Below are 17,951 nucleotides of genomic sequence, written 5' to 3' on the forward strand. Positions count from 1 at the left end.
ATGGGGCGAAAGGCCCCAGTTAAACAACAATAACAAAAAAGCCACATCTGTATATATCTAAACCCAGCTCACAGCTACAGTGCTCATTGTTCCTCCTCTGTATGAATGGAAATTGATTCTACTGTAAGCCATTTTAGCAGGGACCTGTCCATTTGATTTTGATCCATTGAGTACTACTTAGTAAAATTTAAATGGAAAATGCTTCATTCAATAACAGCAACAACAATAAAAAAGCTGGTTCTTGAAGAAATACATGCTTGCAAAAAGGGATTATTACATCAAAGCACATTTTGATAATGAAAAATAAACAGGTTCAATTTAACTGCCCACTGTGAGATAATATACTGAAACAGACCATCATGTTTTTAGCTTTCTCCTGCATAGACTGAATGCGGCCCCAAAGCATTAGGGAGTAGAATGTTTGAAGTTCAGTGCAAATGATGTCTTCTTTCTGGCCCTAATTACTCAGCTGCTGACACCACTGAGTAACTTCATCCTCCTCCAAAGTCCTTGATAAAACTGGAGCACCACTACTGATGAATATATCACAGAATTTCATTGGTAGACAATGACTACATAATGTTAGATACACCTCACATTCCTTTATAATTTACATTGAAAAGGATCTTTAGTTGGCTCAGCTAACCTCTAAATATGGAATTAATATGTTTTATTCGCTTATTAATTTTTTTGGTTTTATCATATATCTGCATTGGGTACCAAAGACTCATGGCAAGTGGGAAAATCCCATTCCCTACCCCACTCACCCTGCAGGCTTCATTTTCTTCCCTCTACGGTACTTCCATCTTCCCACTGCTGCCTGCTTTGTCGTCGTCCCCCCACCTTCAACTCCTCTACCTCATAGTACTGCCGTGATGTTGGGTGCCATTTTGTATTGTTACAGTGACCCTGAATGCTGCCCGTTTCCCCCAGATGTCTCCATATGCACAGACTTTGCTCTTTAATTTGGGGAAGCACCCCCCTCAATTGTATTTATATTTAAAATTTAAGACAGACTGTTGCAGATTGTTTGATCTGCATGGCAGCCAGCCATTGGTATTTAGATATAAAGGTACTGAAAAAGGGGTGTGTTCCCCACTGCAAGAGTTCCTCAATTTCTTTTTTTACCTCATACAACAGCTCATTGCCCCTACGAACTGAGAAGTCTTAAAATTGTACATACAACAATAGGGGAACACTATCCTTACATAAAAACTTGAATTTCTACATTTATTTTTTCTATCTATAATTTTCATATTAACATCCATCTGTGCACTAATTTTGGTAAAGATGAATACAGAGAGATTACATATTATATTTCTAATTTCAGTCTTTGTCTCTGTAAAGCATTTTAAAATCACATGAAATAATTATTGTAGTCAACCAGATAACAGAAATTACAGTAAAAGCTTTGTTATCCTGCCCCCAGTTAATCAGCATGCCAGGCTGCAGGTTCTGGCACTGCTGCTGAGTTTTGTTAAAACCACTTTACCAGTAGCTCCTCTTGTTATGGTGTGTTTACTTAATCAGGTCTGCTAGGAAAGTTAAGATCAAAGCACAGAAGGCATGAAATGAACAAAAAAAAAATCTTCTACTGAGGCACTGCTCTGAGTGCACCCACCTTCAGAGACAAGGTGGGTGATGATGAGACACAGGCTCTTCTCTGGAATAGCGCCTCTGCTCTGAAACAGAGCACAAAACAACAGATCTGATGTCTGAAAAGGAGCTTTAAATCTTCAGAAATCTATGCAAGGCAGGTGACTTCATTGATGTCATATCAGGTTGCCTAGCAAACCCAAATGGTAGATGAGAGATCACGAGGTACTCTTACGAGATCTTGGCAGTCATAGGATACCCCAAATGCCAACCATGGAAAAATAACTCAAGGCAACTGGGAGGGAAGACTATGCAGGCAGGTGGGGGGAGAGGCAGGCAACAATGCTAGGGATTTGGGCAAAGAGGGCAAAATCAGGAAGGGTGGAAGGCAGGGGAGGAAAAACCAGGCAGGTGTGTGTATGAAAACTAAGGAAAAGGAAAAAGACTGGGCAAGCATGGATGGGAGATTGTAAGAGAGGAGGAAGCAGTGTCCAGCAGACTCCACCTAGAGTCCTCACAGGATCCCCAGTTTTATTCTACCTATTTTGTGCAGTCCCATCTCTCCATCTCCCTACTTCTCATCCTTTTATTGTCTCATCAGCTGGAACGTACATCATTGAAATGGCGTGGCCTTCCTTTCACCCATTAAAAGATACAGGGTATTTTGGCTGTTACAAAGGCAAGGAAACAAATGGTGCAGAGGGAAATGAATTCTTTAATAATTTTTGCAATCCCTACACTTTTTGTGTGCAGCTTCATCAAGGAGAATCTTTCAGATTCTTTTTAGTAACATCCCCATGCATTCATTAAGGCTAAAGTATTTTGGCTGTTGCCACATTTAAACCAGGAAACAAAACAGTGAAGACTATTAAAACCCCAAAAATAGCCATAAAAATGAAGCAGAAACTTGAAACTAACCACATAGCCGGATTCAGTCCTTGCTGCTGATAAGAATCAAAGTCATCCCGTAGAATAATGCTGTCACTGTGCATTTCAGCTGAAAAGGAAACAAGGAAAAGAATTCCTATCGTATGCAGGCATACAACCTCTCTCCCTCCTTCTTCACGGATGTTCTTATACACAGAAGATGTGGTTGAAAAACACCTCAACTCTCTTCAGTTTATTTAAATTTCATTTCTCCCAGTACATATTTTTTCAACCTCCGCTTCTTCTCAACATTTGGAGAGCTAATAGGTATTTGTTAATCAGGACATAACCCAAAATATGTCCATTAGTATATACAGTAAATGTTCTGAATCAAAATTGTTTCCAGCATTTGGAAGTGGTCAAACACTTTCCAATTTGAAAGTTATTTTGGCTAAATGGTTTCAGTTTCTGGTGCAGCAGAAGCAGGGAGGTGTGATTCTCAGCAGATACATGTCTGACAGGAGCATCATTCAAACATAAAAGCAAACTGATCTTCTTACCAACAGGATTATCACAAATGGTGTTTCTGTGTATGGAATGTCCACTTCCTGTCAATCAATGAACCATCTTACTGGCTTTGGGAGGAATTTCAGGTTATATATATAAACATGGTCCTGCTTTTGCATGAGCTACTTAATTCTCTGGGGCTCTGACTATAAGACATGGGCAAAAGTTTAGCTTGTACACACTGGCAGACAGACAGAGAAGACTGAGGGAAAGACAGAGGCAAAGATTTAAAACTTGCCTCTGATTTTCCCCATAGACAGCTGGCTAGATGCAGACTAGGGGGGACAGAGGCAGAAGCTCAAATGAGGAGGGAGGAAAACAAGGTTGCACTTATCTGTAACTGTTGTTCACAGAGCGGTCACCTGTGCAGTCACACATGGTTACTGGGCACATACTTGCCTGTTGGGGAGAGGATTTTGAAGCTCAAAAGATGCCTAGAGGCACTCCATCCCCCTCCCTCATGCTGTTTTCCTCATGCTGTGATATAGAGGGGACCGAGCACCCTCCTCTCAGTTCCTTTCTTAAGCCATCAGTGTGAGTTAAAGTTATCAGATTTAGTTAAGATTTCACAGCATGACAGGAGGATGGGATGTGCGAGTGCACTGGTGACCACTCAATGAACAACAGTTACAGGTAAGTGCAACCTTGTTTTCATCATCATGGTACTTGTGCAGACCCACACCAGAGAGTAGTGAGCTGTTTACCAGTCTGAGGAAGGTAGGTATGAGCTCTCAGTTGAATAGAGAGTGGAGGATCACTCTTCCGACGGCTGTATCTCTTATAGTATCACCATTCATCAAGTAGTGTCTTGCAAAGGTTCAGGTAGAGGACCACACTGCAGCCTTGCAGATGGATTCAACAGAGACATCTTGGAGAAAGGCTGCTGATGTAGCCTGTGCTCAAGTTGAGTGAGTGTGAAGCTGCAGCAGACAGTCAACACCTGCTAATTTGTAATACAATTTGATGCATGTGACTCTCCATCTAGAAATGGATTTGGCTGAGTTTTCTCCCTAAGTTGGGGCTTAAAGAGGAGATGAAAAGATTGTCATCTTGTCTAAGTGGTTTTGTCCTCTTTGGGTAGAAGAGGACTGTCCCATGACTGTTTCAGGAGTGGAGGGCTTATTCCCTCATCCCGAGGGTGTGAGTACAACATGGGCAGGGTAATGTCATGGTTCAAACGAAACTTGGATGTCACTTTGGGTAGGAACTATAGTGAAGTGCCAAGGAATACTCTAGTATCAAACACATTCAGGAAAGGAGGGTCATTTCTCAACACCTATAGCTCAATGACTCTTCTGGCTAACCTGATGGCTATCAGGAACACAGTTTTCATAGTAAGGAGGTAATGGGAGCAGGTGGTCAAGGGATGAAATGGTTTCCCCATAAGTTGTGAAAGCACAAGTGAAAGGCTATACTGAGGGATCAGTGGATGGAACCATGGCTGGTTCTCCGTAGTATCAGAAGATAGGGTGAGAAAGACCCAACTGAGTTGCCATTTGTGAGGGGTAGAGATGAGTGGCTGAGGCAGTCCACTAGACAGTTGTTGGCTCCTGGTATGTGAATGGCTTGGAGATCATCATTGGAGATCCCCCATTCCCAGTTAAGTAAAGATGGTAGAGGACGTAGGAGAAAGTGCCATCCTGTCTGTTTATGTCTGTCTATATTGATATGTAGGAGTGTTTCTCAGGTGGACCATGTTTCACTGACTGATAGTTGCCCAATGTGGGAGCCCCAGTCTGACAAGGAGGCATCTGTAGTCAGCATGATTTCTGGTATGGAGGGATGAAACAGGGATCCCCTTAGGAGGTTGGCACCTAGGGTCCCCCAATGTAGAAAGCGTACTACTTGTCTTGGATATTAACCTTTTTTCAGTGGTGTTGAAATTCCTGATAAGCCACAGCTGCAGGGAATGCATGCATAGCCTTGCATAACGTATCACTAACATGGTGGAGGCCATTAATCCCAGCAGCCTTTGGATGAAGATGGTTGGCTAAAAGTGTGATTTATGGCAACAGAGTATGTTTAGTCTGATTGCCAAGACTCCTTTTGGTGATGTGAAGGCTCCGGCTAGGCTGGAATCTAATATAGTGCCTATGAAAGATACTCTTTGCACAGGTTCCAGTTTGAATTTCTTTGCATTGACCTGTAGGTTCAATGTTTTGAGTATCCCCAGGGTGAGATGCAAGTCTGCTATGAGTTTTGGCTTGGTATTGGCTACAATTGGCCAAATTGTTAAGTTATGGGTATATCTCACACCCCAGCTTTCTTAGGTAGGCCACTACTACTACCACCACCTTGGTAAATACCCTGCAGCTAGCCCAAGAGGCAGTATTGTGTATTGTGATTGGTGGGAATCACATCAGGAGTGGAGATATTTGTGATTATCCGATCTTATCTTTACATAGAAATAGGCATCTGGTAGATCTAGTGTTACAAACCATACACCCAGGCATAACAAAGGGAAGACATCAGGAACAGATGACATTCTTTTTTTTTATTAACAGGAACTTGTTTAGGCCTCTCAAGTTTAGGATGGGTCTCATTCTCCCCCCCTTTCTTTTTGACCAGAAAGTATCTGGAGTAGCACCCTGAGTGCTGATCTTTTGCAGGCACTTTTAGAATGGCTTTCTTGCTGAGGAGTGAGTTGACCTCTGCAAGGAGTTCTAGAGAGAGGATGGGAGGATTGGATGATGGGAGGAGACAGTTTGGTAGGGAGGTGAATTCTATCACATATCCTTTTGTCATGACAGTGAGTACCCATTGGTCTTGCGAGATGTCTTGCCAGGGGGGATGGAGAAGTCCCAGATCCTCTGTTGGATTTTGTGTGAGTGTAGACTGCAATTCTCAAAAGCCCTGTTTTGTAGGTTGATTAGGTTTGGATGACTGAGGTCTGTTTTTGCCTCTTGGAGTAGGGAACCTTGTTCTCTGTTGGACTGGGGGATAAAATCATAGAATCTTTGAGTTGGAAGGGACCACCAGGGTCATCTAGTCCAACCCCCTGCACAATGCAGGAAATTCACAACTACCTCCCCCCACACCCCAGTAACCCCTACTCCATGCCCAGAAGATGGCCAAGATGCCCTCCCTCTCATCATCTGCCTAAGGTCATAGAATCAGCATTGCTGACAAATGGCCATCTAGCCTCTGCTTAAAAACCTCCAGCGAAGGAGAGCTTACCACCTCCCGAGGAAGCGTGCTCCACTGAGAAACCGCTCTGTTGGAAAGTTCTTCCTAATGTCTGCACGGAAACACTTTTGATTTAATTTCAACCCATTGGTTCTGGACCAATATTGTGGGGCAACAGAAAACAAGTCTGCAATATCCTCTATATGATAGCCCTTCAAGTACTTGAAGATGGTTATCATATCACCTCTCAGTCTTCTCCTCTTCAGGCTAAACATACCCAGCTCCTTCAACCTTTCCTCATAGGACTTGGTCTCCAGACCCCTTTGTTGCCCTCCTCTGGACAAGTTCCAGCTTGTCTACATCCTTCTTAAATTGTGGTGCCCAAAACTGAACCCAATACTCTAGGTGAGGTCTAACCAGAGCAGAACGATCCCATCACTTCACGTGATCTGGACACTATACTTCTGTTGATACAGCCCAAGATCACATTTGCCTTTTTAGCTACCGCATTACACTGCTGACTCATGTTCAGTGTTTGGTCTACTAAGATCCCAAGATCCTTTTTGCACACACTACTGCTAAGACAAATCTCCCCCATCCTATAATTATGCATTTGATTTTTCCTACCTAAATGCAGAACTTTACATTTATCTCTGTTGAAATGCATTTTATTAGTTTTAGCCCAATTCTCCAGCCTGTCAAGATCCTGGCTCTGTCTTCTACCTTATTTGCTACCCCTCCCAATTTAGTATCATTGGCAGGTGCATAATTCAATTCAATTCAATAACCTTTAATAGGCATAGTACAAAAAAAAACAGCTCACAAAAAAAACAGCTCCAGGTGCATAATGTATATGAAGGATGTGTCATGAGATGACCCCTTCTTCTGGGAGTGGGGTACTATGGTCTGTAGTAAGGCCTGGGCCTGGAGGTAGAGGGAATCACCCTTAGAGCCCTAGCAGTAAGATTGTCCTTTTGCATCTTGTTGAAAACCTCATCAGTATTGGTGCTAAAGCAGCCTGTGCCCTCAAAGGGTAGGTCTTCAATTCTGGTTTTCTTAGGGGAGTGTGGTAGATCTGAGTCAGGTGTGTCTTCACAGGGCAAGTGCTGTGGCGAGACTGCAGGATGCATGATCTGCTGAGTGCTTGGCTGCAGAGATTTGATGCTCGGACAGCTTTGAGACTTCTAAGGCTTGGAGTTTTGCCAGCTTTCATTTATCATCAGGCAACATATGATGCCATCCCAAAGGAAGAGTTGATGGTGAGCCATGATGCACTGATAATTGGTGATTTTGAAGCCAAGGGCAGAGGAGGCATAGATTTTTCTTCCTGCCCCATCTAGTTTACAGCCTTCTTTATCAATTGGGGTTGTGTGTCCTTGTTCTTCTCTTAGATGTGGTCTACTACCAGATAGTTAGCTATGGGGTGTTGAAAAAGAAAGGGACATCCTTCTTGCCTTCAACGCACATTGGTTTTCAATATGCCTAGCAGAAGGTGACACCGATGCTGTGCATAGCCAAGGTCCAGTTGTGATTTCTAATAATCCTTCCATCACTGGGAAGGTAACAGGTCCTGTATTACCAGGATGTGTGTTGCCCTTGGAGGCATGCATAAGACATAGATTTCAAGGGGTTTGGCCATATGAATAAGTTGTTCATTATATATGCACAGTCCTTATTAGGGAAGTATATGGACAGTTCCAGCATGATATCCTCAGGTAAGGGTTCAGAGGTGCAGTCTGGCTCTCTGTCCTCAGGTTGGCGATACTTGAAAGCCAAATCAGCCAAGGATTGGACTTCTTCTTGTGGATCTGGAGGTAAATCTGGATCATCTATGGGAGAGGGATGACTTCTGCTTGATCGGAACTGAGGGGAGCATATGGATCCCAGCCTTGGTCATTGTAGTCATACTGGAAGTCTGGGTACAGAGATTGGGATGACATTAAATACAAATCTGTTAAACTCAATTGAGATAGTGGATTCCAATGGTGAGATGAGGGAGGCTGATGACATGGGATAGAAGGTTCCAAGTTGTGCACTTCACCTCCCAAAATGGAGTGGGACAAAAGTGGTGAGTGACCTAAGTGGGGATGTGTTCTCAGAATGGGAATCACCTCTTTGACCGGTTCCAGAACTGGCTTGTGAGGGACCGAGTCTTTATGACAAAGGGAGAAAGGGGTGGATGATGACTTCAACTTGTGAGGTTTCTCCAGGTGGTTGTGCTGAGGTTTTCTCACCGCAGGCTCCAAGGAGCTGCACTCTGGGGACATGGGGCAGAGCCTATGGATTTCCCTGTATTTTTTGTTGGGTTCAGAGTGGCCAGGTTCAGTCTCAGAACCATTGAAACTGACGATGCTCAGATCCACCTGTTGGTGGTGGAAGGCAGCATAGTGCTCAGATCTTTTTTCTTGAGTAGCACTGGATAAAGTTTTTCCCCACAGTATCAGTCTTAGGCGAGAAACTCTATCATGCCTTGTCTCGGAGGGGGGAATTGATGACAAATAGAGCAGTTTGAGACATCATGCTCTTCACCAAAGCATAAAAGGCATTGTTTGTTGTTATCTGAGTAGGGAATTTTCAGCCCACAGGACCTGCATTTTTGATGAGCGCTTTTTGTGCCATTCTGCAGGCAGTGGGCAATTGTGGGACAGTAATTGAGGTAGACTGTTGTTGGCAGTTATTGCTGGTATTTTGCAGAAAAGAAGAAAAGATGTAGTTTCTGTTGATGAACCTCTCTCAGCTGTGGCAAAGAGGAAGTGAGGGAAGGGCACTCTACCCCCTCTTCATCATGCTGGAAGGGGTAGGAAACAGCATGAGGGAGGGGGATGGAACACCTCTAGGCATTTTCTGAGCTTTGAAAACTTCTCCACTGCAAAGGTACTACTACAATTCATACTGAGACTACAGCTTGCCCCCGCCCCCCAACAACAAAGAACTGGACTCAAGTTTTTAAAACAACATATAATCTGAATCTGAATCACTATTTTTGCATACCCTTTAAAACTTGCAGGACTCTGCCATCACAGGACTCTTCCCTGTACAAGTGAAACTTCAGAGTCCCACCACATGAAACATCAGGCTCAGCCAGTATCACATGTCCCCGCTCAACTGTATGCCAGTGACTCAGCATCCAAGTTCTGTATTCTTGTAAATGAATTTATCAGATGATCTAATACTTGTATCACATTAATGGATTTTGCAAAAATTGTCCTCTGCTCTTTTACCAAAAATTGTCCTCTGCTCCTTTGCCAAACATGACGTTGTGATGGCTCAGCTGCCATTACACACCAGTAGAACACCATCTTTTAATTCAACCCCTAATTTCTGCCAAGGGCTAATGTAACCAACAAATTATCTCAAACGTATTAAAGGTGTCTGAGATGACACAGAGTGATATTTGTTAAGTTCATCTATCAGCTACTTTACTGTTTATTTTAGGGATAAAACAATAGAATTAGAAATATTATGAGCTTCAGCTCAATCAGGGATTAAACTAGAAATACACTAACATCTTCTTAGAGCTTGTTTTACTCAACTGAGGACAAGAGACTTGAGAGGTTATACATTTAGGATGTAACAATCTGAGATACCGGTAAATCAGCAAACAGTCATTGAACAGCAGTGATCAAACGAAATATATTCAATTATCTTTGAAGTGTGACATCTGAGTTTTCTCCAAGCAAAAATTTCAATATTATAACAAGGCACAAAATTCAGATTTAATATGATAAAATGCCATTTGTAATAAACAAAACAAGACAGCAATTTTACTGACATACCTAAAAGAGGATGCAAAGGGGCTTCTGTTGGAGCTACAAAAAAACAACATCAGATTTCAATTAGAAGGTAAATGTGATATTAACATTTTGATTTATGCATTTGTAGTCTGTTTTTTTTCCACACATGCAAAACAAATACTTCTGTTATTTGTGTCTTTCTTTGAGGAGCCAGAGCCATGTATGGGCATCAGAGGTGAATGCCATGGATGAATAGACAAGTAGTAAATTATGAACACATAAACCTTGCAAGTGATTCAGAAAAGGAAGAAATGGCTCCTGCTACTGCCTTATTTTATGTGTTATTTTACCTCATTTATAGCCCACCTTTCCCCCATCAAATCGGCTTACATCATTCTCCTCTCTTCCATTTTATCTTCACAACAACCCCATGAGTAGGTTAGGCCGAGAGGGAGTGACCGCCCCTACTTTACCCAGCAAAGCTTCCATGGTGGAGTGAGGAAGCAAAGCTGGGTCTTCCAGATCCTAGTCCAACACTCTGACCACTACACCACACTAGCTTTACCCCTGCTAAATGACCAGTTCTCCATTCCATTGGCAGTGGAGGCTCCTGAAGTGCGTTAGGGACTGGGCCAGCATAGCTACCATGATGGCAAAGTTTCTAGAGCCCTAATCTGAGATCCCTGACACCCTACACAACTGATGCTTAATATATTTAGCATACCTAGCATGAGGGTTAAGCACTGTTGGGGAGATGCCAGGGGCTACAAGGGAAACCCCCCACCTAGCCAACTCCTGCAATGAGAAGAGCAACTCAGTATGATCTGCACCTTATAGGCATACTGTCCAAACCATAAACCAAACCACACAGCATTACCCTTGATTTGATGGGCGAGACCTTATTTCTAGACGTTGTTTTACAAAGTACCAAGGGGGGACCCCAGGTTTCTGTGGAGGCTCTGGTGGACTTGGGGTGCACACGAACTTTGATCAATGAGGAGACTTTTAAGGCTGTTTCTCTTCGGAGGGAGGTGATGGATCGGGGCCATGGTTCCAAGGTGGCAGGGCATTTTGGTTTTGTTAAGCCCTTGCATCTTTTGCGCAGACAATTCTGGTGGCCAGGAATGAGAACGGACTTAGATTCTTTTATTTGCAGTTGCCCTACTTGAGCCACAGCCAAAAGGGTGGTGGGGAAACCACCCAGATGAGCCTTTGGAAACACCTTCGGCTCCCTGGGAAGTTATTGCCATGGATTTTGTCACAGATCTTCCTCCCAGCCGAGGGAAGACGGTACTATGGGTGGTCACAGACCGTTTTTCAAAACAAGTGCATTTAGTCCCTTGCATGGGACTTCCCATGGCTCAAAAATTAGCCCAACTGTTTGTGTCACATGTCTTCAAATATCACTCTTTTCCACGCAAGGTGGTCTCGGATCGGGGCCCACAATACGTGGCAAAGTTTTGGAAAGCTTTTCTCAAATTGGTGGGGGTGGAACAGGGATTGTCAACTGCATACCATCCCCAGACCGACGGTCAGACTGAACGGGTCAACTCAGTGCTGGAATGTAATTTTGTAGCTATGTAAATTACCACCAGGATGATTGGGTGGATCTTTTGCCTTTTGCGGAGTATGCCTATAATAATGCCTCCCATCAGTCCACAGGTTTCAGCCCATTCCAGGTGGTATATGGTAAAGACTTCGGGCCCTTTGGTAATGTGGATGTTACGGGGGAGGGGGCTGACACTGAGGTGGCCAATTGGGTGAACGTAATACAAAACACTTGGCCCTGGTTACAAAAGAAACATGTTGATTACCCTGAAAGGAGTTTTGTTCTGTTGAGATTAGAATTGCCAATTTACAGATGGGGCCTGGAGATCTCCTGGCATTACAAGTTATCTCTGGACTACACAGATACATTCCCCTGGAGAAAATGGCTGCTTTAGAGGGTGAACTCTACAGAATTATTCCCTGCTGACATCCCTTCTCTCCACAAAACCCATTCACCCCAGGCTCCATCCCTAAATCTCCAGAAATTTCCCAACTTGGAGTTGGCAAACCTACAGGGGAGGAACTTCTATGGGTATTTTTTTTTAAGTCATGATTCATTACAATAAGAAATGTACTTTGGAAGCAGTGGAAGAATAACTGTACATATATGAGTTACTGTTACATTTTGGTTTAGAAATTAATTATTTGTAAGGTTGAGCAAGTATTAAATGCCTACAAAAAGCACTTCTTAACTTCTTGCCCATAAAACTTTAATGTTAAGGTCACTTCATTTCCCAAAATTCTACAGCGTCCAAAGAAGATTTGCCTCAGGTAACTTTTAAATAATTTTAAATTCCAATCTTTCATCTAAGTGTGAGAAATAATACAAGAAATGTGAAGCTACCATTAAATGAGCAATGAGCATACTTTCATATCCCCTGGAATAATTTCTTTATTACATTTTATTGCAATAGGGCACAGTTTTGACCTTCACATATTATAATTTAGATCTGAAAATGTCACACACTTCAGAGTGTCATATAAAACTGAATATAGTATTTTTGAAGTATTTTCAAGTCTATAATTTTTACCACCTTGAAAGATTATATGCATGTTCTACTCAAATGTAAGGACCTGCTGGTTCCAATGTGAGAAAATTCTCCCTTTGAAAACTATGGGACTCAGAAGTCCCTGACTTGCCTCAGAGGAAATACATAGATTGAAAAACGCTGTAAATGTGTAGAAGTTTGTAGTCACAGCTCTGCGTTTAATAACATCTGACATATATTAAGCATAGAAAAATACAACAGAAGCAAAGAGATATCAGATAACTCTTGCGTAGAGGTGAGACAACCATGTGTGCAGCTACTCTGGACAAATGAATGCATTATTCAGGCTCCAAATACATTAGCTAGGCCCCCTCAAAAAGCAAGCCACATTTATATTGGGAAGGTTGCCTATAGGACCATTTTCTTGTTGATGAAAAGAAGCAGTCACCAAGCACATGGACTATGTCCCATGTCCTGATGCCTAAGGAGGAAACTTTTGTATGCAAAGTATTAATTTTCATAGAAAAGTATGGGAAGCTCCTACATATGGAGTTCTGGAACATGTGTGCCTTCATGCATTGGCTTCATCATTGCCTTTTCTTTATAACCTCTTCCTTCTCTTCAGTGTAAAAAAGGCAAAAAGCCCAACAAGAGAGGCATGTTTAGTCTAGTCAGTGTCCTAAGAGAACAGTTTTTTTTAGCATTTATTACGTTTCAAAGAGCCCAAATTGTCACATGTTTTACTTGTTTATAATGCATTCACATAGAAAAAGTGACAAAATTGGACTTGATATTTTAGAAATCATTGTGAATGAATGGCATGGAAATGTGGGCTGCGCAATATAAGGAGAGCAGAAAATATCTGAATAATGGGAGTGTAGGACTAGAATGGCCCTGACCTTAGAGCCTAGGCTAGCCTGTTCTGCTCGGATCTTGGAAGCTAAGTAGGGTTGGCCTGGTTAGTATTTGGATGCAAGACCACCAAGGAAGTCCAGGTTTGCTACGCAGAGGCAGGCAAAAGCAAACCACCTCTAAAGTCTCTTGCCTCAAAAACCGTACAGGGAAAACCCTACACTTTCCACCACCAGGACTAGGATGAGTTACCTCCTCAAGTCAACAAATGTATGTATGTATGTATGTATGCATGCATGCATGCACGCATGCATGTAAATACCACCTTTCTACCCAAATAGGGTCCGGAAGGGGGAAAAGAACTATGAGCATCTGATCACCCTAGTACTTGGTAGCCTTATGGTGGAACATGACACAAACCTTTTTGTACATTCTACAAATGTGTGTAAGAGAAAAGGGAAGGAGGATTGTATGTGCTGTTGTTGCTTCCAGGGGTAGTCTTAGTGATTCTGGGTTCCTGTGCAAAAGCCTAAGAAGCTAGGAGCAGCCCACGCCTCATGTGAGGTTGGTGGAAGCCACCACTAGTAGCTGGCCACCCAAGCCCTGCACAGGTGCAAGTGGCCACAGGAGGGGAAGCCTGCACTTTTTCTCCTTTTATCCCCTCCACCAGGATGGGGTGGGGCCAGGCACCCTACCCAGTATGGGGCCTGGAGTAACTGCCCAGTGCCCATTGGATAAGATGGCCCCTGGCTGCATCTGACCTCCTTGTGCTCTTAATTGTGTGAAAGGTGTAAACTTAGGAGCTAAACAACAGACAATGGTAGGTCAGCTCTGAGTTTTGTCATACTTAAAGCAGCTAAGGCAGAACTCTCCCAAGGCTTCAGCAAAAAATGGCACGACAACACAGCAGCATCTTAAGAACAGGCTACCTTGTTATGTTTTGTCAGCTGCTTAGCTGCTCAAATAACCATAATATATATAAATGCAAATGGAATTTGAAGATTAATATTCTCAGTGAAAACAACTCTTACCTCCTTGTTCACATAACTGCTGGGCTAAGGCATCCTTGAATATAACTTGGCCCCTGTGAGTAGCTGTTGCCCTAGAAATATAAAAAAGACAATAGATAAACAAACAAGGCACACAGTTCATTTATAGCACAAAATAATCGCATTGAAGAAAACACTGATTTTGGAAATACAAAAGCCTATATAAAGTGGATTCAAAGGTCCATTTGTGTTACATTGTCTACCAATTGATTCAGTGCATAGCACTGGCAATCATCTGAAGAGGCAATGATGTGAATATCTAGTATCTAGCCAACAATGAGGCAAATTCTGCTGCACCCTGCAGCAGCTGGAAATATGGTGTTTAAAAATTTGTGTATCACCACACCACCAGGTGGGATTACCAAGATCAAGTTAGGGCCTGGAGTTTTCCTAGAACTATAACTGAGTCTGAACTACAGTGATCAATTCCCTGGAGAAAATGGCAACTCTGAAGGGTAGACTCTATCATATCACATCCCTGATGAGCCCCCCTCCCCAACCTGTAGCTACTCAAGGCACTGCTCCCAAATCTCAAGGAATTTCCTAAACTAGAATTCACAGTCCTACAGCCAGATGCTAGAGAAGATCAGCTCTCCAGTTTATGAAGTGTTTCCAATTTCAGCCTGGGAAATTCCTAGAGATTTGGGCACAGTGCCTGTAGAGAAAGGTATCCAGGGAAGGATTTTACCTAGAGTCTATGGCATATCATACAGTCTGCTCTCCAAACCTGTCATTTTCTCCAGGGGAATTTCCTGTAGGCTGAAGATCAGTTGTGGTTACAGAAGAACTCCAGGCCTCACCTGGAGGTTGGCAAGCCTTGTTTGCAGACACTTTGCAGAAAGCGTCTAAGCAGATGATGGGTGTGTGTGTTAAGTGCCGTCAAGTTGCTTCTGACTCATGGCGACCCTATTAATCAATGTCCTCCAAAACATCCTATTGCTAATAGCATTGCTCAGCACAAGTAATTTGATACAGCCCAAGTAATTTGGCTCTATCATTAGCATTTTTAATGAAGAAATATCCCAACTCTTTCAACTACAACCAAGCTAAAATAGGATGAACAGGTTTCAAAAAATAAATGCTGATGATATAATCTTATTGTTAACCTGGATTTGTACAATTAAACATAAAAATGTATGAAAATTGGAGAGAAAGATTATGTTTAATAGTTTGCAACTCAACAACACTACATTCTTCACCTGAAATTTTACCTGTCATTTAATGAGAGCAGTACCTTAATCCAAGTACCACCTTACAACAATCATGGTGACCCTACACTTCGATTGTGCTTCTAGCATGAATCGGGGTGGGGAGAGAAAGTGCATGCTAAAAACAGGCCACAGTCATTATTTCTTGCAGTTTCCAAGAACTGGGTGTATGCTGGGTAGGGACCACACTGGCAGCCCGACTGATGACAGCGCCACACCTAGGCCTCCTGCTCAGTAGCCAAGAAGGATGAGTGGCTTAAGACAGCAGGTGATCTAAAATGGGACAGGAGAATCCATTTGAGCTCACTAAACACAATCCCAAGAACCCCCTACAGATTGCAAGGCTGCCATCTTATGCATACTTTCCAAGAAGTAAACCCTATTGAATAAAATGGGACTAACTTCTGAGTACACTCGCTTAAGATTGCTCTCTAAAGCACCACTGTCCAGGATATGCATATTGTTTCTACCAAGGTTGACCCTTTTTGAATTGTGCTGCCTCAGACTGCATAGAGTGCCTACATGGCAAATGATCTGACCGTTAAAAGGAATATTAACCAAATCTATTTGATCACGGAAATTTATTACATTTCTAGCACAATTAGATGTATTTGAAAAGTAACTCTTTATCAGAAATATTCTTGTTTGCTATTTTGAAATGCTTTTTTTCCCTTTTAGGAGAAGCAAGGCATAACAGCATTTTCCTTTCGCAGCTGTGAGCCAGTGTGGTGTAGTGGTTAGAAAGTGGGACTAGGATTTGGGAGACTCGCTCTGCCATAATGCTTACTGGGTAATCTTAGGCCATCTGCATGCTTGCCAGCTAGGGTTGTTGTTACTAGGATAAAATGCGGAATGAAGAACAATGGAGGCCATGCTGAGCTCCCTACAGAAAGGGTGAGAAAAAAATGTACCAGAGAGATAGGCTCAACACACCGTCATCACATTTCTTCACTGTTGCCCGCTGTATCATTTTTTGAGGTAGCGATAATAGGAAGTACAAATGAAGCTAAGGGCAATTACAAGTGTTTGCACGACAGGAACTTAAGATTGCCCCTCTCATTCAAAAGCCATGCTTGAATCCAGCTAGTCAGTAGAAGCAAAGGACCAGAGTGAAAATTCATCTAAGAATAATTATTCCTCTCCAGCATTTTGTCCTGGGAAGAAATGGCTGTGTAAATCACAGCAAAAGCCAGCTGCGCACAGATTGGATCAGCTACACTCCCCCCTAGGGTTGCCAATCTCCAGGTAGTAGCTGGAGATCTCCTGCTATTACAACTGATCTCCAGCCGATAGAGATCAGTTCACCTGGAGAAAATGGCCGCTTTGGTAATTGGACTCTATGGCACTGAAGTCCCTCCCCTCTCCAAATCCTGCCCTGCTCAGGCTCCACCCCTAAAACCTCCCTCCAATGGCGGAGAGGGACCTAGCAACCCTACTCCCCCCATCACTTCACAAAAAATTTAAAGAAACAACCCATTCCCTCTCCCTACAGCAGTGTTGCACTTTTAAAAAAGGTTTTCACTTTCAATTAATAAGGGATGAATGGATAAACAGACATTCATGTAGTGACTTATTTATATTTTAAAGCAGACAGGCCTCCTAAATCATGAAGGGAGGAAAAGACTGATGGTTGAGCCAGTGTAGGATCCCCTGGTAAGCACATGTCGCAATTTTTTTGCAAGGTTGGACTTACCCTGTGGAGATCTCTTTAAATTTGCATCTGTGTTCCCCCTGCAGCTATTCATGACTAATCTGTACCACTGGTTTCAAATGAGTGTCAAATTATCATTGTCTTATGTATATAACAAGCTCTCACATTCATGAACTCCAGCAGCATCCACTCAACATAGGTACAGCTGGCATTCTGTTGCCCACCATTTTCATTTTAGGTATAACTGGGGAGATGTATTATTAGAATTATGCATTTAGAAAAGTTCTCCCCTGGTAGTAAATCGATACATACACTGGGTGTATTCTCTAAACTGGAGAACATATGGTTGGCAAATCCCAGTAGGAATTAAAGGACTTGCTATTGTGAACTGCAGTCAAAAGACAGCATGCCAGGAAATGCCAAAGCCAGCTGTGAGCACAAGGGTGGCACAGAGACGCACATCTTTTACTTGTTATTTTACTTTCGTTGAATCTAAGCACAGATTTTTGTGCTTAGAAAAGAGAGGAAAGAAGAATTCTGGATTGAAAGTTTATTTAGACATCTCCCTAACGAAATATCTTTTTTATTCCTGCAGCAGAAGGAAGTTGTCTATACGCTATTCCAGTCATACAGAAGCCAATGCTATGTCATTGCTTAATACGGTTGCCAGGCTGTGCCTGCAACCGGCAAGAGGCCAAAGTGGGCAGGGACACAAGTAGAGCTGCCATCTCTGGGCTGAGAAATACCTGGAGGTTTTGAGGGTG

The 17,951-nt window shown here is 42.7% G+C and overlaps 1 protein-coding gene across 1 annotated transcript in view; it reads right to left on the reverse strand.

The window, feature by feature from the left end:
• Positions 1 to 17,951, reverse strand: part of RELN (reelin) — a 362,044-nt gene that overhangs the window by 200,449 nt on the left and 143,644 nt on the right. The window contains exons 4-6 of the mRNA XM_056847774.1: positions 14,311 to 14,381; positions 9,933 to 9,965; positions 2,515 to 2,593 (exon numbers count right to left, since the gene is read on the reverse strand). Coding sequence (XP_056703752.1) covers positions 2,515 to 2,593; positions 9,933 to 9,965; positions 14,311 to 14,381 — 183 coding nt within the window. The remainder of the gene's footprint in view (positions 1 to 2,514; positions 2,594 to 9,932; positions 9,966 to 14,310; positions 14,382 to 17,951) is intronic.

Source organism: Euleptes europaea, chromosome 3, assembly GCF_029931775.1.
Source record: "Euleptes europaea isolate rEulEur1 chromosome 3, rEulEur1.hap1, whole genome shotgun sequence".
Taxonomy (NCBI): domain Eukaryota; kingdom Metazoa; phylum Chordata; class Lepidosauria; order Squamata; family Sphaerodactylidae; genus Euleptes; species Euleptes europaea.